At 47.8% G+C, this 24,989-nt stretch overlaps 1 protein-coding gene across 2 annotated transcripts; it reads left to right on the top strand.

Moving 5' to 3' along the window:
• The first annotated feature begins 753 nt into the window (after nucleotides 1-753).
• LOC105469130 (CD300e molecule) lies at nucleotides 754-23,671 on the top strand. Of its 2 annotated transcripts, none has more exons than XR_979832.2 (4): nucleotides 754-992; nucleotides 16,160-16,507; nucleotides 19,581-19,832; nucleotides 20,823-20,910. XR_979832.2 is itself a non-coding variant. In XM_011719743.2 (4 exons), the coding sequence occupies exons 1-4, from the start codon at nucleotides 884-886 to the stop codon at nucleotides 20,941-20,943; spliced, it is 675 nt and encodes a 224-aa protein (XP_011718045.2). In that variant the 5' UTR covers nucleotides 756-883; the 3' UTR covers nucleotides 20,944-23,671. The 2 variants fall into 2 exon arrangements, 1 of the variants encoding a protein (XP_011718045.2); XM_011719743.2 differs by having other exon boundaries at nucleotides 756-992; nucleotides 19,581-19,677; nucleotides 20,823-23,671.
• Nucleotides 23,672-24,989: the final 1,318 nt, after the last annotated feature.

Here is a 24,989-nt window from a genome sequence, read left to right as displayed (position 1 = left end):
GTTATCCCAGCACTTTGGGAGGCCGAGGCAGATTGAACACCTGAGGTCAGAAGTTCGAGACCAGACTGACTAATATGGTGAAACCTCATCTCTACTAAAATACAAAAATTGACTGGGCATAGTGGTGTGCACTTGTAGTCCCGGCTACTCAGGGGGCTGAGACAGGAGAATTGCTTGAATCTGGGAGGCGGAGGCTGCAGTGAACTGAGATCACGCCATTGCACTCCAGCCTGGGTGACAGGGTGAGATTCTGTCTCAAAAAAAAAAAAAAAAAAAAATTAATTAAAAAAATAAAAATAATCCAGTACTGAGTGAAAAAGCTAAAGCCAGAATGAGATCGACGGCATAAAGCCAGTTATATAAATTCTTTTTGCCCAGGCTGAAACGCAGTGGTGTAATCATAGCACACTGCATCCTCAAACTCCTGGGTCTAGGCAATCCTCCTGCCTCAGCCTCCTGAGTAGCTGGGACCATGGGCGTGTGCCACCATGCCTGTCTAAGTTTTAAATTTTTTTTGTAGAGATCGGGTCTCAGTATGCTGCCCAGGTTGGTCTTGAACTCGCGGCATCAAGGGATCCTCCCACCTCAGCCTCTGTGAGCCACTGTGCCCAGTCAGTTATGTAAACTTACACACACTCCTACAAAGCCAGCATGTACACCTGACAATCACACAAGCGTACGGATGTGCACTTATAAGCATTAGAATGGTTGCCTTTGGGGTAGGGGAGTGGAAATGAGAAATGAGATAGAAAGGTCTAAATAGAGAAATGATATGGGACAGGACTTTGCTTGGACTCATTAACTCAACCTGTGGTGCCCTACACAAAGCAACACTGGAGGCAGATTCACCCGGAAAAGAATGTTGGGGCGGGCTTAAGACAGAATGATGCAACCCAGGTACTGTGCCGTACAGAGGCAGCGCATCGACTCTGCCAGAGCCGGCTTCGCGGGGAAGCTTTACCGGCATCTTGAAGGATATGTAGAGGCTTCAGGTACCAAGGAAGGTGGGTGGGAAGCTGGAAGGGCTTTGACCAAACATCATATATGCAGGCGTGGTGGCTCGAGGGAGCAGCTGCTATTTGGGAAATCAGAAATACTGTGCTTTGAAATGGCTAGAGCAAAAGTGTGAGCCGGGAGGATGGAGGAGACTGGGTCCTGCAGGGCTGTGTGAATCATGCTGGAGTCTGGACTTGATCACAGCTAAGAGGAGACAGTGAAGATTTTACAGCAGGAAGCCACTGAATCATGTTTGAAAGCTTCCTCATTTTCTTTCAGCCGTACCACCAACTTCTGCAATCTCCCCACACGAGTGCCTGGATTTCAGACATGGCTGAGGGCATCATCTCTCTTAGTTTCTGTTTCTCTGGCAGTTGCTCCTTAAAGCTTGCTTGTGTTTTTTCAAGAGCTACCCTGGACTTGGGAAAATTCTCTCCTGAGTCATCACGTTCTCAAAGATTTCACTCACGTTATTCTTCATCTCTAATGTTTTAGTCAAATCCCACGTATTTCTCTCATTTTTGATTGTTTCTCAAGAGGGTTTTTTTGTTTGTTTTTTGTTTTTTTCCTTTTCTTTTGGTAGAGTCTCACTGTGTCTTCCAGGCTGGAGTGCAGTGGCACGATCTCAGCTCACTGAAACCTCCATTTCCTGGATTCCAGCGATCCTCCTGCCTCAGCCTCCCAAGTAGCTGAGATGACAGGTGCCTGCCACCATGCCAGGCTGATTTTTGTATTTTTAGTAGAGATGGGGTTTTGCCGTGTTGACCAGGCTGGTCTCGAACTCCTGGTCCCAAGCGACCCGCCCACTTTGGCCTCCCAAAGTGGAGGGATTATAGGTGTGAGCCACTGCGCCTAGCCCAATAGTTATATAGTTTCCTTTTGTTGGAGAATTAGGGTCTTTTACATTTTTCACTACTATATGTTCACATTTTCATTTTTTTTCTTAGAATAGAATATGAAAAGTGGAATTACTGGGTGAAGAGAAAGGCCATTTTTAGAGTTCTTCTAACTTGCTGCTAAGTTGCTTTGCAGAATTAGAGCACTACGTCACCTACAGACAGCATACGGATTCCACCAGGCTGTTGCCTGCCTTTGCTGAGCATTACCTTAGAAAACCTCTTGGCTAATCTGGGAAAATTTATAATTTTATTGTTTTAGTATATCCATGTGCTTGACTTTCAGTGAGATTAAGTGCCTTTTCTTCTGAATGTCAGTCATCTGTATTTCTTCTGTTGAGAATTGTGGGTTGATGGTGTTTGCCAATTTTTCTCTTAGTTTGAGTATTTTTCATTTTGATCTGTATAAGCTCTTGATGTTTTTGATAATTTTGTTTCAGTTTTTTCAGTTTTGTTGTCTTTTTTTTTTTACACCCGAATAATTTTAGTTTGTTGTAATTAACTCCATCTTTGTGCTTGGATTTCAAGTTCTGTGAGCACCACAATGATGTCCCGGTGACATCCGCCCGTCAACCAGGACAGGTTTTCCAGAAGATCTGCCCACTCACCTCTCAGCATACTGGAGGATTTTGATTAAAAAACACTCCCCTTTTTCTCCAGCCCTCTCCAGCTGTTGTTTCCTTTCTCTCCACTTTCCTTCTCAGAGCTTCTTGTAAAGAAATATCTGTACTTTCTCTTTCTTTCTTTCTTTCCTTCCTTCCTTCCTTCCTTCCTTCCTTCCTTCCTTCCTTCCTTCCTTCCTTCCTTCCTTCCTTCCTTCCTTTCTTTCTTTCTTTCTTTTTCTTTCTTTCTTTCTTTCTTTCTTTCTTTCTTTCTTTCTTTCTCTCTCTCTCTCTCTCTTTCTTTCTTTCTTTCTTTCTTTCTTTCTTTCTTTCTTTCTTTCTTTCTTTCTTTCTTTCTTTCTTTTTCTTTCCTTCTTTCTTTCCTTCCTTCCTTCCTTTCCTTCCTTCCTTTCCCTTCCTTCCTTCTTTTCTTTCTTTCTCTATTTCCCTTCCTTCCTCCCTTCCTTCCTTCCTTCCTTCCTTCCTTCCTTCCTTCCTTCCTTCCTTCCTTCCTTCCTTCCTTCCTTCCTTCCTTCCTTCCTTCCTTTCTTCTTTCTTCTTTCTTTTTTAATGTAGGGTTTCACTCTCTCACCCAGACTGGAGTAAAGTGGTGTGATCTTGGCTCACTGCAACCTCCACCTCCCAGGCTCGAGTGATTCTCCTCCTCAGTCTCCTGAGTAGTTGAGATTACAGGCGTGCACCACTACCACCTGGGCAATTTTTGTATTTTTAGTAGAGACGGGGTTTCACCATGTTGGCCAGGCTGGTCTCGAACTCCTGACCTCAAATGATTCATCTGTCTTGGCCTCCCAAAGTGCTGGGATTCCAGGCATGAGCCACCACGCCCAGCCAGTGTCTGCATTTTCTGACTCTGTTTCATCTGTCATATACTCTGCAGTCACGCCCACCTGTCTTCTCTGCTCACCACTCTACAGACATGCCCTTGACAAGGGAACCAACAACCTTACCGTCAGTCAAATCCAAATGCATCTTCTCTTTCTGCATCTTACTTGACCTCAGCAGCCTTTGACTCAGCTGAGCACTTCGTCCTCCCTTCTTTCTCCTTTCTTTGCTTTCAGATTACCTCAGTCAGCTCAGGCTGCTGTAACAAAGATACGGTAAATTGGGTGGCTCATGCAAAATAAATTCATTTCTCCCAGTTCTGGTGGCTGGAAGTTCAAGATCAAGATGCTGGCTGAATCAGTTCCTGGTAAGGGCTGTCTTCCTGGCTTTTAGATGACTGCCTTCTTTCTTTATCTATCTACACATGGTAGAGAAAGGGAGAGAGAAAGCAAGCTCTCTTGTATCTCTTCTATGATTCTATGATTTCTTTTTAATTAAAAAAAAATTAAGAGACAGGCTTCACTATGCTGCCCAGGCTGGAGCGTGGTGATTATTAACAGGTACTATCATAGTACACCGCGGCCTCGAACACCTGGCCTCTAGTGATCCTCCCCGCTCAGTCTCCTGAGTAGCTGAGACTACAGGCTTGCACCACTGTACCTGGCTTGTGTCTCTTCTTATAAGGGCACTAATTGTATTCATGTAAGCCCCACCCTTATGGCCTAATCATATCCCAAAGGCCCCAACTCCAAATACCACCACCTTGGGGATTAGGGTTTCAGCGTATGACCCTGGAGGGACATAAGCATTCAGTCTACAGCCCAGACTCTCCTGGTTTCCTCCTGCATCACTAGGTGCTCCCAATTTCACTCTCCTATTACTACCCTTCCCCTCCTCCTCCTCCCATCCCTCCTCCCCCTCCCCCTGGCCCTCCCCCTGCCCCTCCCCCTCCCCTTCTTCTTCTTCTTCTTCTTCTTCTTCTTCTTCTTCTTCTTCTTCTTCTTCTTCTTCTTCTTCTCCTCCTCCTCCTCCTCCTCCTCCTCCTCCTCCTTCTCTTCTTCTTCCTCATCCTCTTCCTCTTCCTCTCCTCCTCCTTCTTCTTCCCTTCTTCTTCAACAGAGTCTCACTCTGTCGCCCAGGCTGGAGTACAGTGGTGTGATCTTGGCTCACTGCAACCTTGGCCTCCCAGGTGCAAGCACTTTTCCTGCTTCAGCCTCCCTAGTAGCTGGGATTGGCACACAGGCGTGTGCCACCACCAGGCTAATTTTTATATTTTTAGTAGAGATGGGGTTTCACCATGTTGGCCAGGCTGATCTAGAACTCCTGACCTCAGGTGATCTGCCTGCCTCAGCCTCCCAAAGTGCTGGGATTACAGGCAGAAGTCACCGTGCCTGGCCTTGCCTCCTCTTCTTTTGCATCTGGTGCACTCTTCTGAATGCCAGCGCAGTCTCATTCTGAGCGTCACCTTCTCAGAGTATTCTCAGACCATCCTGGGTGGTTCTTGGTCTATGACTCTGTTTAATTCTCTCGGAGCAACCATCATGACCTCTTGTGCCTTGTTTCTGCATTAATTTACTACAAGCAGCTGGGTAGTGGGAGATAAGGGCACAGATCCTGGAGCCAGGCAACCTGGGCCCTCCAATCCTAGCTTCATATGAACGCAATCATATAGCGCCTCACCACTAATGGGTCATAAGGCCTTCAGCAGGTTGATTGGCCTCTCTGTGCCTCAGTTTCCCCTCCTGAAACTGGGGATAATAGAAGTTCTCCCTCACAGGGTTGTTTAGAGGATTAGAATTGCATGAGTATGTGTTTAAAAATTAACTGCTAAGAAGGTTCCTGAAGGGTGCAGCCTCCTCCAGCTTATGTCTTTGAGAAACAGGATACTTTTCCCATTCTTGGCAGAAATATACTCTAAGTCTTTATAAATTGATTAATTTAGGAGCATCTTTTCTATATACATTAATATGGCACATCGCTGCCCTCTTTATGAACTTCTCCCTTTTATAATTCTCTACTATTCTAATTATATCAGAAGTAACCTTAAAGCTGGTAAGAATCGTCTTTTAACTTGCTCACTTCGCTTTTCTATGGAGGAGGGAATTTCCTGAGCTCTGTGCAGTTCCAGGGGCAGCAGCTTTAGTGACAGCCTGAAGAGCAGGAGGTGAAAGCTCTGGGCTGGGGCAGTCCGGGGAGTTAAGGAAGAAAAGCACGTTGCTGTTGTTGTTCTAGTAGTTGTTGGAGAGGTCAGCGAGAGAGAAGGGTTAGATGTCCATCATGTTGAGTTTGAGGTGTTGGTGGAGTCAGGGTGGAGGCAGGATTAAAGCTGGGACAGGGAATGGAATTGTCCTGTAGGAAATCCCATGTGTGGCTGGAGGAGCTGGTAAGAGCTTCTACTTAGGGGGCCAGGGGACGTCCTTAGGGGAAAGCTACCTGCTTCTTCTGGGAACCTGTGGGGCTGCACCAAGTGGAAGGCAGGAGAGTGCCAACTTGTCAGGCTGCCAAATGAGGCAGATGGGGCCAGGCGAGAGCATCTGTATCTTCACCAGGGCTAAGCTAGACTCTACCTGGACCCTCCCTCTGGCCTAAGATCACTCTCTAGGTTGTCTCTGCCCTGGTAAATCCTCATGCCACCTAAAGTAGCTTCTATAACCCTCAAGAAGACTAGCCCAAGAGTGCTCTGCTTTCAGGATTCTGCTTCCAATTACCAGTGGGAAAGACTGCTAGTTGCAAGTGGGGAGGGGTCCATCGTCAACGCCAGAGGATGGCAAACTCTTTTTGCCAGGGCCAGCTATTACAGATTTTAGGTTTTGTGGGCTCTGTGGTCTCTGTCACAACTAGTCAACTTGGAATTGTTCCTATAAATTTTATAAAATTAATCAGGGAAGAAGGGAAGGAGAGAAATGAAAATAAATCAAGCTTGCAGCACATTTGGCATTAAACATGAGGTCAGCCTGCTCTCTTACCTGCTTCCTCATATTTGCTGCCTATTCCCCCAGAATCACACAGACCCTGTAGTAAGACTATAGTTCCCCTTAATTGCACCATAGGCAACATCTTAAGCATTGTGAGACATTAAGTTTTCCATTTGAGATATTCTTATCAGGTCTTGCATACCAGTGAAACTACTGATGCCAGCTGGTCTAGAGGAACCCAAGAGAAGCTATTCACCAAAGAAGGCTGTTTCCAGATCATGATGATTTCATCCATCCTACCTTGACCAATAATGATCCTAATTTTCCAGTTACTTGCCCTCTACCATCCCCTTAAAAGCCCCAGCCCAGAACTTCTCAGGGAGATGGATTTGAGGGTCCCTCCCATCTCCTTGCTTGGTTACCCTGTGACCATTAAACTCTTTCTTTGCTGCAAACCCTGCTGTCTTGGTGTATTGGTTTGTTCCAGTGCAGCGGGCATATGAACTTGTTGGTCCTGTAACAAACTCTGCTGTTGTAGCTTGAAAACTGCCATAGATAATACATAAATGAACATGTGTAGCTGTATTCCAGTAAAACTTATTTGTGCACACTGAAATTTTAGTTTCAGACAATTTTCATGTGTCATGAATTAAAAAAAAATATTTCCCACCATTACCAATGTGGAAATGATCATTAGCTCAAGGGGTGTACAAAACCACAAGGTGAACTGAAGGTGTGGTTTTGGTTTGTGTTCATCTCTTGCATGGCCCTACAAGTCTCATCATTTGCCAACCTGTTTTATATTGACATCTTTGTCTAGCACTCCCACAGGATGGGAAGTTGTGACTTTGGATCTCACACCCCTATGTAGTGCAACTTAGGTGCTTGTTCTCATGGAACGCTCTAACTCCTTACAACTATAGGAAGCTGAGATGCCTTGATGCTCCCATGAGCCCATCAATGGGGTTTCCCCTCACCCTGTTCCCTGAGCGTAATGACCCTTCATGGATCCTAGCTTTTGGCAGGGGACTCTGCTCCCGCTCCCTGTCTTGTATAGACCTGAGACATTGTCTTCTGCCCCTGAGTGGCTATTTAAACAGCAGCCCCTTTCCTCCGAAGGCCCAAATTCATTTTGACTGGTCCCCATTAGCCTCTTGGTATCAGATCCTGCTCACAGACCTGGCTTTTAGCTCCCTTTACATTTCTAATACCTGGAATTTCCTTTTATTGGATTTGACTCCAGTTTGGCACCAGATGATAGCTTCTATATCGACTCTGTCTTACCAGGTAGTCTGGAGTTTGGATTTTCTAACTGGATTATAGTGATATGTGCCTATATTAGACATGGGGAGTTTATATTTTTTCAACCATCAGCACATGCCTTTGCTTATTCCCATTTCTTTTATTTTATGAACAACTCTAGAGATAATATTTTTTTTAAAGGAACCAGAAGAAAACATTATAAAAGCAGAACCAAGAAGGCTGAAGATTTGTTTGATCCTCTTGGTGGAGAGAACTGAAGCCTCCAACTGTTGTCTCTGCTGAATAAATGGCACGAGGGTTGCTGTGGTTTGAATGTTCCCTCGGAAACTCGTGTTGAAACTTAACTGTCAATGTAATGGTATTGGGATGTGAAGTCTTTAAGAGGTGATTAGGTCTTGAGAGCTCAGTCCTCATGAGTGGATTAATGCTGTTATCTCCGGAGTGGGTTAGTTATTGTGAGAATGGTTTCCTCATAGGGTGAGTTCAGCCCCCTTTTTCTCTCTGTCTAGCAGGCTTGCCTGCTGTCTTGTCTTCTGCCATGGTATGACCTTTGTCAGATGCCACTACCATACTCTTGGACTTCTCATCTTCAGAAAGCTGGGAAGGTGGACAAATTTGTTCTTTTTATTATTGTTATTTGAGACAGAGTCTCTCTCTGTCGCCCAGGTTGGAATGCAGTGGCGTCTGCAATCTTTGTCTCCTGGGTTCAAGCAATTCTCCCACCTCAGCCTCCTGAGTGGCTGGGACTACAGGCTCATGCCACCATGCCGGGCTAATTTCTGTATTTTTATTAGAGATGGGGTTTTGCTATGTTGGCCAGGCTGGTCTCAAACTCCTGACCTCAAGTGATCCACCTGTCTCGGCCTCCCAAAGTGCGAGGATTACAGGCATGAGCCACTGCACCTGCGAACTTTCCTTCTTTATAAATTACTCAGCCTGTAGTATTCTGTTATAGTAGAAGAAAATGGACTAAGACACAATGTTGTAGCTACTCTCAGCTCTGCTCATTCTGGATCCATCAAGTGTGTGGCTTGTGTCACACATGGGACCAGGATCCTGGTGTTTTATTGTCCCATCCAGGGCTCTATACTAGATATAATATTTCTTTCTTTCTTTTATTATTATTATTATTTTTTGGAGATGGAGTCTCGCTCTGTCGCCAGGCTGGAGTGCAACGGCGCAATCTTGGCTCATTGCAATCTCCACCTCCTGGGTTCAAGTGATTCTCCTGCCTCAGCCTCCCAAGTAGCTGGGATTACAGGCATGTGCCACCATGCCTGGCTATATAATATTTCATCAGATATAGTGGTACATAAAAGATAAGAAGTTGTGCTCTTACAACAAAATTTGAAATATCAGATGATCCAGTAGAGTTCTAAAAGATAGTAAAGGTTAGAGGCTGTGGGTATCAAGGATGGGTATCTCTGGGGGAAGAGAAGGAAAGAAATTATAGTTTCAGATACCTGTCTTAAAGAAGAGTATCTTCTGATGTGCAAGTTGGATTAGAGAGAATGTATAGCTAGTGGAGGGACCAGATGAGAAGCTATTTCAATGGTCCAGGACTATTCTAAAGGTGTTTAACGTTAACTGCGCAGTTACTATGTTCCAGGTACTGTACCAAACACTTTACTTACATTAACTCATTTATTTCCCATGGCAACCCTACGAGAAAGAATCGTCCTGAGTTCTCTATTTTACAGATGAGGAGACTGAGGATGAGAGTGATATAGCAACATGTCCAAGGTCAGATGATTAATGAATGATGGAGATGAGATTTGAGTTTGTGTGACTTCAGAATCTGTGGTGTGGACCATGACCCACATACTGAACTAGGTTAGTAGTGTATAAGCAGGTGAAGCTTCCCTACAGGAAGTTAGAAAGTAGGATCTGGCGCCCAGGAGGGATATTGGGATATTGGGTTAGAGGAAGAGGTGTGAAGTCATCCGCATGGAGATAACGGTTGAGAAATACATGGAGAGTGCTCACTACAGCTCCTTAAGCAGAGGGTGTTTTATGATTCAAAAGTAGGCAGCCATAGAGAAGGGAAGCTACTTAGATCGATAAAGTAATCCCAGATTGGAAGAAGAGTGAAAGAGGCAGAGAACAGAGTCTCCTCTGCTGGAGAGGTTTCGTAAACTGGGATTGACTTTCATGAAGTCCTGAGTCATGAAATCTCAGGGGTGACCCAACCATTATATTCACATTAAAGGAAGGTCAACAGATTTTCTTCTTTGTGCTTAGTCCATTCTCAGAAGCGTCTCTTGCCACCCTTCCCCTTCTGCTAAGTAAGGCTTAAAATTAGGAAGCATCCTTTAAAAGGCAAAAAAGGAAGCAGAAGAGAGAGAACACAAAGGAGACTTGGACAAGTAGAAAGTGGATGACCCAGGCTCTGTTACACATACTTGGATTCCAACTGGGACCTAGATTTGCTGAGGACGGCAGCCAGGGAGACAGGACCATGTGGCTGCTCCCAGCTCTACTCCTTCTCTGCTTCTCAGGTGAGTGGGGCTGTGGCTTTGGGGACTTGGTTTTGCAGAGGGCAGGACAGTAGGTAGAAGAGCTATCCTGGGTTTAAGCCAGAGGTAAAGTGTCCACAGAAAAGGGAAAGATACATCCATTCATTCACCTGTGCATCCTTCTGTACATTCAATCATTCATCCATGGATCCTACAAACACTTACTAAGCACCAGATATGTGCCAGGACTGTTCTGGGTGCTGTAATTAAGAGTAATTTCTGAATTGAGGGAATCAACTAACTACAATACAATGTGGAAGTTACTGTTGTAGAGACTTATTCATGTGGTGATGAGAGTATGCAACAGGGACCCCTCACTTTGCTCTTTGAAGGGTGGGAGATGTCACTGAGGCTTCACTGGAAGTTCATCCTGAAGGATGAATGAGTTGGCTGAGTGAGAAAGGAGTATCTTATGGACAAGTGTGAGGATATTAAAGACCATGGAGAGTTCAAGAATTAACAATAGTTCTGTTTTGACAAAGCTTAGTGTAAAGGGGTTGGAATGGTTTGTGAGAAAGAATTAATGGGCCAGATGCAGTGGCTCACACTTGTAATCCCAGCACTTTGGGAGGCCAAGGCAGGTGGATCATCTGAGGTCAGGAGTTCGAGAACAGCCTGGCCAACAAGGTGAAACCCTGTCTCTACTAAAAATACAAAAATTAGCTGGGTGTGGTGATGTATGCATGTAGTCCCAGCTACTTGGGAGGCTGAGGCAGGAGGGTCGCTTGAACCTGGGAGGCGGAGGTTGCAGTGAGCTGAGATTGCACCACTGCACTCCAGCCTGGGTGACACAGTGAGACCCTGTCTCAAAAAAAGAAAAAAAAAAAAAAAGAATTAACCAAGTGTCTAAAATGCCACCCTCAACATCTACCTTAAATCCTTCCTGGAACAAGGTGTGGTGTAAACAAGTAAATGAAACTGTCCTGCAAAGGTTGGACTTTCAGAAGAGAAACTCTTATTAATAGACATTCAAAATGCAAAATGCAGGAAAACACATTTGTCTGTGGAAATAAGTTTAGGCTAAAAATTAGAGGACATTCTTCATGTTTGCAGAATGAATTTTATGGTTGATTTCCCTCATAAAACATAGAAACCTCCCAATGTAATGACAAGGTTCTTTCTAGAAGGGTGAGTGAAAATGACAGAGATTTAAGGGAAGAAGACCAGGTAGATGACACTGACTCAAACTCCTGGGCTCAAGCAGTTCTCCTCCCTTGACCTCCCAAAGTGATGGGATTACAGGCATGGGACACTACACTCAACCAATGTTTGCTCATTTTGTATTTGAATTTGCTTCCTTTTTCTTTGCCCTTTCCATCTCTCTTTCCACTCCTATTTCATTCCCCATCCTCAGGCTCACAAGTGACCTTCACAGGTCCCTCTGAAAATCTTAACTGGGAAAGAGAGATGGAAAGGGGCAATTCTAGCATGGATGATAAATGACAAAGAGGAAGGAAGCAAATTCAAATACAAAATAAGCAAACGTTGGTTGAGTGTGGTGGCTCACACCTGTAATCCCAGTGCTTTGGGAGGTCAAGGTAGGAGGAATGCTTGAGCCTAGGAGTCTGAGATCAGCCTGGGCAACATAGCAAGGCCCCGTCTCTACAAAATAGTAAAAAATAAAGAAAGAGCAAAACTAGAATTCTATTTATTATGCATTTTTATAGCCTACAAACACTTCCAAACAGATGATAGAATTTAACCCTCTGAGCAATTTTGTGACCTAGGCAGGGCAAATAGCATTGACTCCACTTTATAAGTAAGTTGATGATGGGATATCTGATGACATAAGAACTAAATAGACAAGCTGGAAATGAAGTCCAGATCTGTGTCCTCCACAGAGCTCTTTCCATTGGCCATAGAGGTGTCAAGAATAAGGCTAACCGAGTAATAGTCACGAAATAGCTGATCTCTCTGCAACATCATCTGGTATTTCCATTCTGAACTGATTGCTGTCCAATATTTACTAGCTCCCATTAACCTCAAGCAACCAGCAAGCACATGTTTCAAAAAAGGCACAGACGCATTTTTATAATTCCATCAATCATTTCCAGGAACATGCTGGATTTCCTTGAGACCTGCTAATCTTGCATTCAGGTAACACTCTAGCAGGACAGAGGAAAGTATCTTGGAATTAGCATAACCTTCTTTTTCCTTAACTTCAGGTGCCCAGGATTAGATCATGGGTCATGGAACACTCTCTTATCACTGGTCCATTCAAGACCCTCTTTTATTTTAATTATATGTAACTTAAACATCTGTGAACTCACTGGCCAATCCGTGAACTAGAATGTTATCAACAACAAAGATCTCCCCACTCCTTCCCAATCCAATCCTGGTTCTTCTTTCAAACAACAGTAATTGGTGTCATTTGCCAATACTTTGCATGAAAAGTTGCTTTCATTATATTTTTATATTAAGTAGAAAATTGGGCTAAGCAACTAGAAGCCACGATCTACATCTGAGGGTCTGTGATTTAATCAGCCACACCCCTCATCTCATCCTTTTTTTCCTCTTCTTCTTCTTCTTTTTTTTTTTTTGAGAAGGAGTCTGGCTCTGTCACCCAGGCTGGAGTGCAGCGGGGTGATCTTGGCTCACTGCAACCTCCGCTGATCAGGTTCAAGCAATTCTCATGCCTCGGTCTCCTGAGTAGCTGGGATTACAGGCATGTGGCACCACACCTGGCTCAGTTTTGTATTTTTGGTAGAGACAAGGTTTCACCATGTTGGCCAGGCTGGTCTCACCTCCAGTGATCTGCCTGCCTTGGACTTTATCTTTTTCTTTAAGCTCACCTATCCAGGCTCTCCCCTCTGCAAGTTGCCTTGCTTTACCTCCATTTTGGAGGTGGCTTTGCTTACTGGGCTTTAGATAGTACCCTTATCCACACTCCTGTCGTGCCTCTGAAATATAAGTCTTTACGAGTGACTTCCACTTTTTTTTTTTTTTTTTTTGAGCTGGAGTCTTGCTTTGTTGCCAGGCTGGAGTGCAATGGCACGATCTTGGCTCACTGAAACCTCCGCCTCCCAGGTTCAAGCGATTCTCCTGCCTCAGACTCCTGAGTAGCTGGGACTACAGGTGCACACCACCATGCCTGGCTAATTTTTGCATTATTATTATTTTTTTAAATGGAGCCTCACTCTGTCGCCCAGCCTAGAGTGCATGGCATGATCTAGGCTCACTGCAACCTCCGCCTCCCAGGTTCAAGTGATTCTCCCCTTCAGCCTCCCAAGTAGCTGGGATTACAGGCGCCTGCCAGTATGCCTGGCTAATTTTTGTATTTTTAATAGAGACAGCATTTTACCATGTCAGCCAGGCTGGTTTCAAACTCCTTACCTCTGGTGATCCGCCCGCCTTGGCCTCCCAAAGTGCTGGGATTACAGGCTGGAGCCACTGCGCCTGGCCAATTTTTGTGTTTTTAGTAGAGAAGAGATTTCACCACGTTGGCCAGGATGGTCTCGATCTCTTGACTTTGTGATCCGCCCGCCTCAGCCTCCCAAAGTGCTGGGATTACAGGCGTGAGCCACAGCGCCCAGCCGTGACTTCCACATTTTAAGAATCATCTTTTGTCTTTTCAGAAGATTCATTTGCATTGGTTTCATTTCAATGAGAAGGTTGCCTACTGGAGAGAATAGCCATCATGAATGCAGAAGGCCCTTTCTTTTCTAGGGTGACCTTCCAGATTTGCTAGGTTTGGGGTTCCCCATAGCACTTTTAGGCTTTTCAGGATGAGATTCTGACTCTGCAAAGGGACTGCTATTTGCTTGACTTAGAATGGCTTGAAAAGTTGTAAAGTTTGTGAGCCAGAAAGACCCCTAAACCTGGAGGTTTACCTAACAGAGACCTGGGAAAGGAAACAGTTCAGTCCAGAGGAGCTAAAAGTAAGTGGCTCTGGGCGCTGGAAGGGACGAAATGGTCCCATGGTTTCCTCTCTCAGCTGTGCTCTCCCCAGTGTGTGTGTGTGTGTGTGTGTGTGTGTGTGTGTGTGTGTGTGTGTGTGACTGAGAGGAAGGTGAAACATTTGCTTCCTAGCAGGGCTGAAAGAGTCCAGGTTGTAATCAGGAATGTGGAGGACAGATTCCAGAGGAGAAAGCCTCTTTCCAGAGGCCAGGGGCAGAAGGCCAGGGCAGTTCTTATGTAATTGAGGAATTAAAGACTTTTTGGGCTGGAAGGAACCTGGAAAGCTCTCTTGAGTCTGACTTCCCATCTGAAGCTGGCATCTTATTGATTGGAGTGGCAGGAATTCTAGGACACATTCAGCTCTGAAGGGGCTGGCTCTGATCCTGGCAGAAGAAGAACCCCAAGCTCTCCAGGAATGATCCCTTTCAGAAGCAGCACAAGCAGGCCTCGGTTCCACCACCAGACTCTTGGCTGTGATGAGCCCTTTGTACCCTGTCAAATTCCCACTGTGGGAAATGCAGTCCTGAGCTCTGTCCAGAACCTGGAAGGAGGTGCTGCTGGGACGTGCCACCTCTAGGAGGGGGCTGGGGGCAGGTGGAAGGGAGGAGGTGAGGACCGGCTCTGCAATCTCAGGAGGGGTGTGCAGCTGTGGGCAACATGTTCTTGGGGGAGAACGTAGGTGGGGAGCAGGGATTTGGGAATGGGAAGATTCCTGAAGGTGTACAGCATCCAGGGCAAGGAAGGTTCTTACGAGAATTAGGACAACAGAGAAATAGGAAGCTCTCAGAAGATGTGGGGTCAGGAACAACTTTGCTGTGGTCAAGGGAGCACAGAGCGGGAGAACACAGGTTTGGAGCAGGGTTTGGGGTAGGGACTGGGAAGGGGTCAGGGTGGGGGTGACAGGTGCTACTGAGTGTGGGAGGGACCAGGAGGGTGGGAAGAGATAGTGACAGTGAGATTGTCTCAGACCAAGCATGGCTGGTGGGGTGAGGAAGGTGTGCATGGTGGCGGCTCACACATCTGCCAAGGCATATGACAGACAGAGCCAGCTGGGGACAGAGTGGGGAGGAAAGGCAGGTGGTGGGAGGAGGGGAGAGAAATGAATGAAGCCAGAAGTCAGGGACTCCTCCATCCTCAGTCACCTCGGATCTAGATGTAATTAGCTCAGGAGCCCAGATGGTCGTAGGACTCACAGATACCAGGGGTCGTTTCACACTTTCTGCTCATTCCAACAGCTTAAGCTTCCGTGGCCCCTGTGTGTGTTCATCCTCTTATTGCTAACTCAGGTTACTTTGGGGGATGCAAAGCTCAGCCTCGTGACTGTCTTTCTCTCCCCCTCTCTCACACCCACACACACGTGCACGTGCACATGCACTCAAGTTCAGTCAAAGCCTCTTGTAAGTTTGTCAGCACTCGCTCAAGATATTGGGGCCTCTGCTGAGCATCACATCCCATAATGCCTGAACTTCTGCCTACCTACAGCCTTTCTTTTCCCTTCTCTTTCCTTCCGTATCAACTTCTCGCACTTTGCCTCCCAGATTCTAAGCCCCACTTTCCCCCCAGGACCCAAAGCACCTCACTCGGTTACAGAGAGCAGCTTCCCTCTTTCCTCTGAATGCGTGGTGACCTCTGACACCCAAGACCTGGGGACTATTATCGGGGAGGCTGATCTTGTGTCCCAAATTCATGTAAAGAAGCTTATCAGGGCTTCCTTTGGACACAACCCCTCTTCCCAGGGTCATGTCGATTCTTCCCAGAGAGTGGTTAAGATCAGAGCAGGAGAGTTATTTTCCCTCCCACAAGAACACTCTGAGAGTGGAGGAAACCACACGTTGTGCTTTTAAAGAATAAGCCTGAGTTGCAGAAGACCCCAGAATACATGGGTCTCACTCCGAAGGGAAGTGATCTTGTATATGACCAAATCTCATGCCTGGCAGAGGCTGCAGGGCCCGGGACAAGGCGGGACAGCTCCTCTCTGCTCCTACCTCCAGCTTTGGTTTCCAAGTGCTAGGGCCCCTGCGCTGTGACTTGGTGTCTCTGATCTCACAGGGGACAGGTTTCTTCTCTCACAGGGATTCTTTGGCTTAGGTCCTAAGCTCAGGTATTCCTCCAGGTCCCCATCCCAGGAAACACCCAGGTCTCCCTGGCAACCTTCCCCTCAAGCTTCAGACAGACGGCTGCTGATAGGGCCATCTGGATGGAGACCTGGGACTCGGGCTTGTGTTTTCCAGGCTGTTTGTCTCTGACGGGCCCCGACTCTGTGACTGGCACCGTGGGGGGCTCTCTGAGAGTGTGGTGTCAGTATGAGAGCACGTACAAGGGATATAACAAATACTGGTGCCGAGGACAGTATGACACATCATGTGAGAGCATTGTGGAGACCAAGGGAGAAGAGAAGGTGGAGAGGAATGGCCGCGTGTCCATCAGAGACCATCCGGAGGCTCTCGCCTTCACTGTGACCATGCAGAACCTCAATGAAGATGATGCTGGATCTTACTGGTGCAAAATTCAGACAGTGTGGATCCTGGATTCATGGTCACGCGATCCCTCGGCCCTGGTTAGGGTGTATGTTTCCCCAGGTAAGAGCTCCCCTCACTTCGGCAGCAGGGCTTTAGGGTGTGACAGGACAAGGGAACAAGGGTGGGTGGCATACTGAAGTGTGCCTCCAAGTCTTGTCTTGTTCTCAGTCACAGTGGTGTTGGGAGGAGCCCATAGCATGGGCACGGAGAGAGGCGGCTGATCCTTCAGCCTTAGGTGGACTGGGGGGTGCACAGCTCAGGTGCCGTCACTCCCATGGGGCCCGGGCCTCACCCCATTACCCAGCATGGAGGAAGCCCCTCCATACTGAGCCAAAGCTGTTTCCACCGTGCCCTTTGGGAAGCCTGTACCAAAGAAGAAACACTCCTGTACATTTGCAGCCTCCTCACAGAACATTCTCCTACCATGCTGTTTTGAAATATGTCTTGCTTGGGAAGAGCTTCCTGTTTAGTAGCTTCTTGAGTGGAAGCTGCTCTTTCTCTTACTCCCCATATGCTAGAGGGCCGTGGAGCCATGCCTCAATTCTTCCTGTCCCCATCACAACTTCTGCCCTGTGACTTTCCACCTGCTTCCTTTAAATGTTGCGCCAGATGGCCACACACACCTTCTACCTGTGCTCGACAAGGCTGTCCATCAGCTTCCAGGCTGCTCCCCATCATTCAGCAGGCACCTGCCAGTGCCTCCACTTCAACCTCTGCCATTATCTTGGCAGGTTTTAATGCATAACTTGGCAATCTTGCCTTGGGTTCCTTAACATTCTCAACTTTGGTGTCCTTTATTTTCCACTCTCTTCAGAATCGCACCCCAAGGAAACATCTCAGAGCTTGTCATCACCCAACCTGGTCGCTGCTCAGAGTCTTACACTCATACATTCTATTTTTTGACAACTTTTCATCAATCAGCTCTCCCCCATCCTCATGCCACTGTCCCTATTCTCAACCTTGTAGTGACCTTCTGTCTTCTGATCCTTCCCTCCATTTCCCCCAATTTATTGTCCCCGTCACTCCTGTTCTGACCTCACTTCCTTCCTAGGCCACTTTGAGCCCCTGAAATATATCACATTTTCTTTTTTTCTCTCCTTTTTGAGACATGGCCTCACTCTGTTGCCCAGGCTGGAATGCCATGGAGTGATCTCGGCTCACTGCAACCTCTGCCTCCTGGGCTCAAGTGATCCTCCCAGCCTGAGTAGCTGGGACTACAGGTGTGTACTACCATGCCTGGCTAATTTTGTGATTTTTAGTAGAGACAGGGTCTTGCCACGTTGCCTAGACATGTCTCAGACTCCTGGCCTCAAGCCATCCACCTGCCTCGGCCTCCCAAAGTGCTGGGACTATAGGCGTGAGATCATGACCAACCTGACATTTTCTTCTCTTAGTAGCACCCATAACTCCTATATTGTATTTCCTTATCTACCTGACAAAACCCTCATCCCTGGATCAATCCTAAAATTAAGGCCACTAACCATCCCAGTTTGCCCATGACTAAGGGGTTTCCTGAATGTGGGATTTTCAGTGCTAAGGCTAGAAAAGTCCTGGGAAAGTTGGCCACCCTGTCTAAAATCCACCTGCTCTAGTGCTGCTGGGGGAAACAAAGTAAGAAAATGGTGCCTGTGGCTGCCAGTAGAAGTTCAGAGTTTCCAGCGTTACCTCCTGTACATCTACCTTCCTGAGAACACACAGGACATCAGTTTCTTTCCTTCCCCACTTGCAAACTTCCATGCAATCTACATTCATTCTTCCCCCTTCCCTTTCAGGTTGAGGACAGGCTTCCCCATCCTGTCCAAGGGTGATCCTCCTGGGGCTGGCTCCTTGTCCTGTGGTTCTCTGCCTCCCCATCCCTCTTCAACCAAATTCCCCTGCCCCCTGCCCCTTAGCCATCCACACCATCTCCTGTCCTCAGACTCAGACTCTATCACCACGCTCACGTCTCTCACTTTCCAAAAGCAACCCATGGTCCGGCATTTGCCTCTGCTAGGTGCTGCCCATGTTTCCCTCCTTCCTGCTGGCCTGGGAGTGGATCAAGCTCCTGCCCTGTGCTCCTGTTGCACCTACTGGGGCTCCTTCCCAGGGCTGCTTCTGGCTGAAGTGAGTCCATCTGTTTATGTGTCTCTGCCATTCCAACGGGGTGGGGCTCAGGTCACATCCATCAGCGAATCTCCAGCAACAGAGCGGTCGAAGGCTGCTTATCGGATCACACCAAGCCTATGTCGGGCCCTTGGTGAAGGGCTGAGCCTCCAGGACAACTGCTTTAGGGAGATCATGAGCTGGGGGTCCAGTGGTAATGAGGGAGTAGACTATGTCAATAGTCTGGTGGTCACCTGAAGTCCCCAGGAGGAGCCGAGTGACAACCTATCCCCTCTCTAGGGGCGGCCTACAGTGGCCTTTCCACATGGGCCGGGCACGGTGGCTCACGCTTGTAATCCCAGCAATTTGGGAGGCCAAGGCAGGCAGATCACCTGAGGTCAGGAGTTGGAGACCAGCCTGATCAACATGGAGAAACCCCGTCTCTACTAAAAACACAAAATTAGCCAAGCGTGGTGGCATATGCCTGTAATCCCAGCTACTTGGGAGGCTGAGGCAGGAGAATCGCTTGAACCTGGGAGGCAGAGGTTGCAGTGAGCTGAGATCGCGCCATTACACTCCAGCCTGGGCAACAAGAGTGAAACTCCGTCACAAAAAAAAAAAAAAAAAAAAAGAGCGTCCACCTGAAGGGTGCTCGGGGCCCCCCTCTCATGGTCTCTACAAGGCTTCTTGGGCCACAGGCTGAGCCATCTTCCTTTAGACTCCTCCTACCCCTCCTCCTCCTGGAACTCCACATCAGGCTGCAGAAGCCCAGGCAGAGCGGGATGAAGGCAGAGTGGGCAGAATGGTAAGAGTCTTTCTCTGAGATGCGGAGAGAGACCTGGCACTTATTGGAGGGAACTCTCATGGCTGGTTCTGGTAAGGGCCCCTTTTGTCCCTGGGGGGTTTCACCTAGGAGGTGCCCTGGATCTGGCTTCAGAGGTCTCTCCAGCCTCTTCTGTGAGTAGGTGATTCTGTGTGACTTCCTTACTGGTGCTTCTTGCATGGCTGGGAGCCCAGGCACGGCCCGATGCATCATTTTCATCTCTAACAGCAACAAGGACCACACGTCCAGCCACAACTCCCATCTTCCTGGTGGTGAACCCTGGGCGAAACCTCGGCACCGGGGAGGTGTTGACCAAAAATTCGGGGTAAGCGCCTAGGGCCTGGAGGCCATGGAGGGAGCAGCTCTGGGGTGGAAGCCGGTGGTGGTGGTGCACCATGACCTGAGATCATCACTGGCTGCTGTTTCTCTCCATCTCTGGTCCTGATTCTCATACTCTCTGAGTCTGCATGTGGATGCTGAGTGAGTAATGTCACTTGTGCTGTGAACACCTTTCCCTACGGGGCAACTAGTGGGACTCAGGTCGAAGGTTGAGTTCAGGTGCATGTGCAGCCCTCGTCCCCTCCCCATCCCTTTCTGTCTCCTTCCCCATCCAGCTCTGGACTTGGGGTCCCAGTTCTGTGGCCCCTTTCAAAGGTCTTTGCTCAGCTGGGGATTTTGCCACCAGGAGCTGTCTGTTGGGTCTGTGGGGAGATGGGCCTGCTTCAGACTGTGGTTTGAGTCTGTTCTCCTTCCTCTCCCAAAGATACCCAGAAAGGGCTGTGATATTGCGGCCAGACCCTGAGGGGAGGGAACAAGGAGTGGAGCGAAACAGTGAGCGTGGTGGCCAGGTGCAGTGGCTCACGCCTGCAATCCTAACACTTTGGGAGGCCGAGGAGGGTGGATCACTTGAGTCCAGGAGATTGAGACCAGCCTGGGCAACATGGTGAAACCCCGTCTCTACTAAAAAACACAAAATTAGCCAGGCGTGGTGGTGCGCCTGTAGTCCCAGCTACTCAGGAGGCTGAGGTGGGAGAATCATTGGAGCCCAGGAAGTCAAGGCTGCAGTGAGCCATGATTGCACCACTGCACTCCAGCCTGGGTGACAGAGTGAGACCCTGTCTCAGAAAATAAAAAAAGTGAGAGATGGGACTGGTTTTAAGAAGTCAGTTGATAAAGTGGAGGCTGCGAGTGGACAGGGACAGAGAGGGTGCTGTGGCGTGTGCGCCTGGAAGTGGGTCCTTCTTCTCTCTTCACTCCATCACCTCTCCTTGATGAGAGCCCCCGGGCAGTCCTTGATGGAGGGACAAGGAGGGATGGGGGCCACAGAAGGGGCTGCCCTGGTGTAGGTCCTTTCCCTGGCTGCTCCTGGGTTATTTGGCCTCCAGAGTTAGAGCCCAGGAAGAGGTGAAGAGAGAAGGGTCCTGGGGGTTCTGCCGGGGAAGTGACTCATTTTCACCGTGTCCCCCGCAGGTTCCGGCTCAGCAGCCCTCACTTCCTGCTCGTGGTCCTTCTGAAGCTGCCCCTGCTCCTGAGCATGCTGGGTGCTGTCTTCTGGGTGAACAGGCCTCAGCGGGCTCCTGCTGGGAGATAGAGCCAGGCTGACCTGAAGCCCTGCAGAGCCCTGTCCCCAGGAATGCCCTCCCTGCGCAGGGAGTCAACCTTTCAGACTGGATGCAAGAGACCTGTGGACTCTGGAGGGATTTATTGTTCCTGTGCCTCAAAGGAGGGTCCTGGCTCTTAGAGGACACTCCTTTGGAGGCCTCAGTGTGGAACTTGGGGGTCCTCCTTTCTCCTCCTCAGTTCCCTGCCTCCCTGCCCTCATGCCCACTTCCCAAGGGCAAGAATTCCCTGGAAGTTGGCCGGGCACCATAATGAGTGCCTGTAATCCCAGCTCAGGAGGCTGAGGCAGGGGGATCGCTTGAACCCAAGAGTTCCAGGCCAGCCTGGGCAACATAGAGAGACCCTGTCTCAAAGAGAGAGAGAGAGAGAGAGAGAGTAAAGGAGGGAGGAAGGAAGGGAAAAAATTTTCTGGAGGAGTCTGGCCCTTCATTCTTCTCCTTGGCATAAATGCTTCCCAGGCCAGTTTCCCCCAGGGCAGTAACTACCTCCTTCCTGCAGACAGGAGGCTCCCTGAGGACACGTCCTCACAGTCCCAGCCTTTGGGCTCACAGGGCTCCATTCTTTCTCTGGGACAACCCCCAGGGAGCTTGGTCCCGGCAGAGCTTGCTCATGCAGTTACCCAGTGTCCTACATGCTCAGGGCTCCTCTCTTCTTCTGTCACCCCTTGGGTCTCCCTGGCTTTAAGGCTCCTTCTCTCCCTGTAACCAGGCAGTGTGTGGCTGGGCTCAGAACATCTCTGCCTGGGTGAGCCATGGATCAGCAGCTCCAGGTTAAAGTTCTGGGACAAGTTGAAACAGTAATGGGAGAAAGAACTGGTGGGTGCCCCGATATCACTCCTGGAATTCCCCTACCTGGGGGTGTCCTGTGCACAGGGTCAACAGAGTCAGCTCTGTCCACTTTAGAAGTCTGGCTGAGACCACCTGTTAGCAATTAACCTTTTCCACAGGCGGAGCAGACATCGTTTTTCAAAGACAGGATGGAGGACGCAGAGGTGAAGGATACTTGTCCACACTTGAAGTGCACAGTGTCATCATCACTACTGGGGACCCCTGGCTCAGAAACGAGCTCAGTTGGTTTTTTGAATGTTTGTCAATTACTCCATCTCCCTAAAGTTTGTGGGGAGGACTCCCACAATCTGCCACAAGCAAGCATCACCATCTCCACTTGCTACCTGCATCTGGACCAGTGCTCTCCCTCTGCCCCCAGGCCCGACCTCATCCTCAGCTAGTGATGCCAGTGTCCAGAGCACATGGAGCGCCCCTATGGCTGCCGAGTGCTCAGGCAGAGCTGCCGTGCTCTGAACTTGATCTCTGGGGGGCTCCCAGCTCCATCATGCATGGTGACTCAGAGAAAGGTGGGGCTGGCCCAGGACTCGTGCTGAAAGAGAAATTCAATCGAACAAGGCCCATATTAATTATATTAACCCAGGAAATACCATGATGAGCAAGAAAGGAGCTTATGATTCATTTTATGAGAAGGATAAGCTCCCAAGTCATTACAGCATAGGAAGAACTCTAGAGCCACAGAAGATGCTTCCTGATGTCAGGAGGTTGGTGAGGAGAATATCATGTTAAATTGGCCAGGTCAGAGAAAGAAGGTGATATTCGTGTGTGATGTTGAAGGAGGTATAGGGTTCCAGTGGGGCATGGTTGGAGCAACAGAGAGAGAGAGAGGACAGAGAAACAGCGTAAGTGAAAGCAGAGAGGCAGGAAATAATCTTTGTAACAAGAGTCACTCATAGAAGACCTATCAGCAAATGGACTGTACTGTTCACATACAGATGCTCATGGGAGGATGTGTCTAAGATTCCAATGGAGTGAAGTTTTTCTGTGCCAGGCCAGATGGAACTAACCTGGAAGAACTCAGGTGGTGGCAGGTTCAGGAGGCTTAGGACTCAACTCTTACTTAAACTTTGATTAGCTACGGTGGGATGGATTTGAGCAGAACAAGATGGGATTGCAGATGTGTTTTAGGAGGACTTACCTAGCAGATGTAGCAAAATCTGAAAGGAAGAATCTGGGAGTCCGGAGTCTCAAGCCTGGAAAACCAGAGGAATGGGGCATCATTGACAGAAGTAGGAAAGTCAAGAGCAGGTTTGGTTGATGCAGAGCTTAGTTTTCTGTGTGTTTGGAATTATCTGGCAGAGAGGTCTAGCAGATAGCTAGAGATCTGGGTTAGCAGAGTGTGGAGCGCTGGAGAGGAATGTGTGTAGAAAGATTAATTGGAGGCCAGGAAAAAGTGAAAGCATGGAGGGAAGAGGTCAGAACCAAGGACAGAGCCCTCGGGGCACCTACATTTAAAGACAAAGGGTAGGAGGAAGAGACATTGAACAAGGAGCTGGAGCAGAAACAAACAGGTGGAAGATGAGAAGTCAAGAGCCATGAATGTTTCAAGGAGGAAAGCAGAGCTGGAGAGGTGGAGGAGGACTGCGATTGAGAGGCTGCTATTGAACTTATCATTCACAAGGTCACTAACGAAGCTCAGAAGAGCATATCAACAGAGCAATGTGAGCAGAAGCCGGAAGGGAAGAGTTAAGAAAGAGTAGACAGATGGCAGACAGCAGGTGCAGGAGAAAGAAACAGTGGCTTCTTCATGCTTTGAATTTTCCATTCTTCCTTACTCCCTTTTTTTCCTCTATTCTTCCATTCTTTTTTCCCTTTATTTACTCATTCATTCAATAAACTTTTATTGTGTGTCTATGGTGCATTGTTCTGGGCGTTACAGATAAGGGCTTAAACTATGCAGAGTCCCTACTCCTTTAGAAGGGAAGATTAAGATGTAGACTAACAATAGCGATGCAGTGTGTTAGAATTTGTGTCAGGGGTCTGCATAGTGCTCTGCGCGGACACAGAAGTGAGGCGGAGAAGGAAAATTGAGGGCTTGATTTATAAAAATAAGGCAGAAGACTGGGGGATGATTGTCCCAGACAATGGTAGGGGAGAGTCGTAGAGCATGCTGGAAACCAGGACCTTCAGGAGCCACATTACCATTACCATGTGTGCAGAGTGCACGCGAGGGAGAAGTGAGATATGGGGCTGGAGCCTCGTTATGAAAGGGCTTCATGGCAGACCAAGGAGTTTGAATTGAGTTCTGGAGACCACAGGGAGCCCCTGGAGGTTTTAATTTTTGAAATTTTTATTTTGAAAAAATTATAGGCTTAACATTGCAAATATAACATAGAGACCTGTGAATCCTTCATCCAGTGTCCTTCAATGGTGACATATTATATAACTGTAGGACAATACCCAAACCAGGAAACTGGCATTGTTACAATACTGTTAACTGGACTGCAGACTTTATTCAGTTTTCACCATTTTTAACATACATTGGTTTATGGATGTGTTTGTGTAGAGCTCCACGCAATTTTATAGATCCAGGTAACTACCACCCCAGTCAAAATATAGAAACCATACATCATCACAAGGATCTCCCTCATGCTGTCCCATGTATTTGCACACCTATCCCATTCCTGTCCCCTGGAAACCACTAATCTGTTCTCCATGTCTACAGTGTTGTCCTTTTGAGGACAAATGAAATTATGTAGTATGTAATATTTTGAGATTGACTTTTTTATTCACTGAGCCTTGAGATTCATACAAGTTGTTGCACTTACCACAATCAATAGTTGATTCCTTCCTATTGCTCAGCTGGATTCCACTGCGTGAGTGTACAATAATTTGTTTAATCATTCACCCACTGAACCCAAGCAAGACATGTCTGTGCAAGTAGTGGCTGCTGGACTGTGACCTTTGAGTAAAGGATACGTGTTTCAGAGCCTCATTTTTATGCTTGGGACCATATGGTGCCCCCAGCAGGCTTGGGAAGTGACCTTCTAAAGCGCACAGATGGGCCTGCAGGGATGCTGTGTGGGCCAGCTCCAGGCTGCCATTCAGAGGCAGAACCAACTCTGCTCTCTGGCCTTGTGACTGGGGACCAGGTGGCTTCACCCCTTCAGGTCCTGCTATTCTTATATGTGACATGAAGGCACTAAATTATGATTCTTCCACGAGACAGTTT

Source organism: Macaca nemestrina, chromosome 17 (assembly GCF_043159975.1).
Source record: "Macaca nemestrina isolate mMacNem1 chromosome 17, mMacNem.hap1, whole genome shotgun sequence".
NCBI lineage: Eukaryota > Metazoa > Chordata > Mammalia > Primates > Cercopithecidae > Macaca > Macaca nemestrina.
The sequence above is the reverse complement of the archived record's forward strand: the minus strand, read 5'-3'. Positions and strand labels throughout refer to the sequence as shown.

What these genes read in the sequence shown, in the direction of transcription:
- LOC105469130 (XM_011719743.2), top strand. Translation starts at nt 884, where the DNA reads ATGATGCAACCCAGGTACTGTGCCGTACAGAGGCAGCGCATCGACTCT. An exon ending in TAGGGTGTATGTTTCCCCAG is followed by an intron (nt 16,508 to 19,580) that starts GTAAGAGCTCCC and finishes CATCTCTAACAG; the next exon opens with CAACAAGGACCACACGTCCA. An exon ending in GTGTTGACCAAAAATTCGGG is followed by an intron (nt 19,678 to 20,822) that starts GTAAGCGCCTAG and finishes TGTCCCCCGCAG; the next exon opens with GTTCCGGCTCAGCAGCCCTC.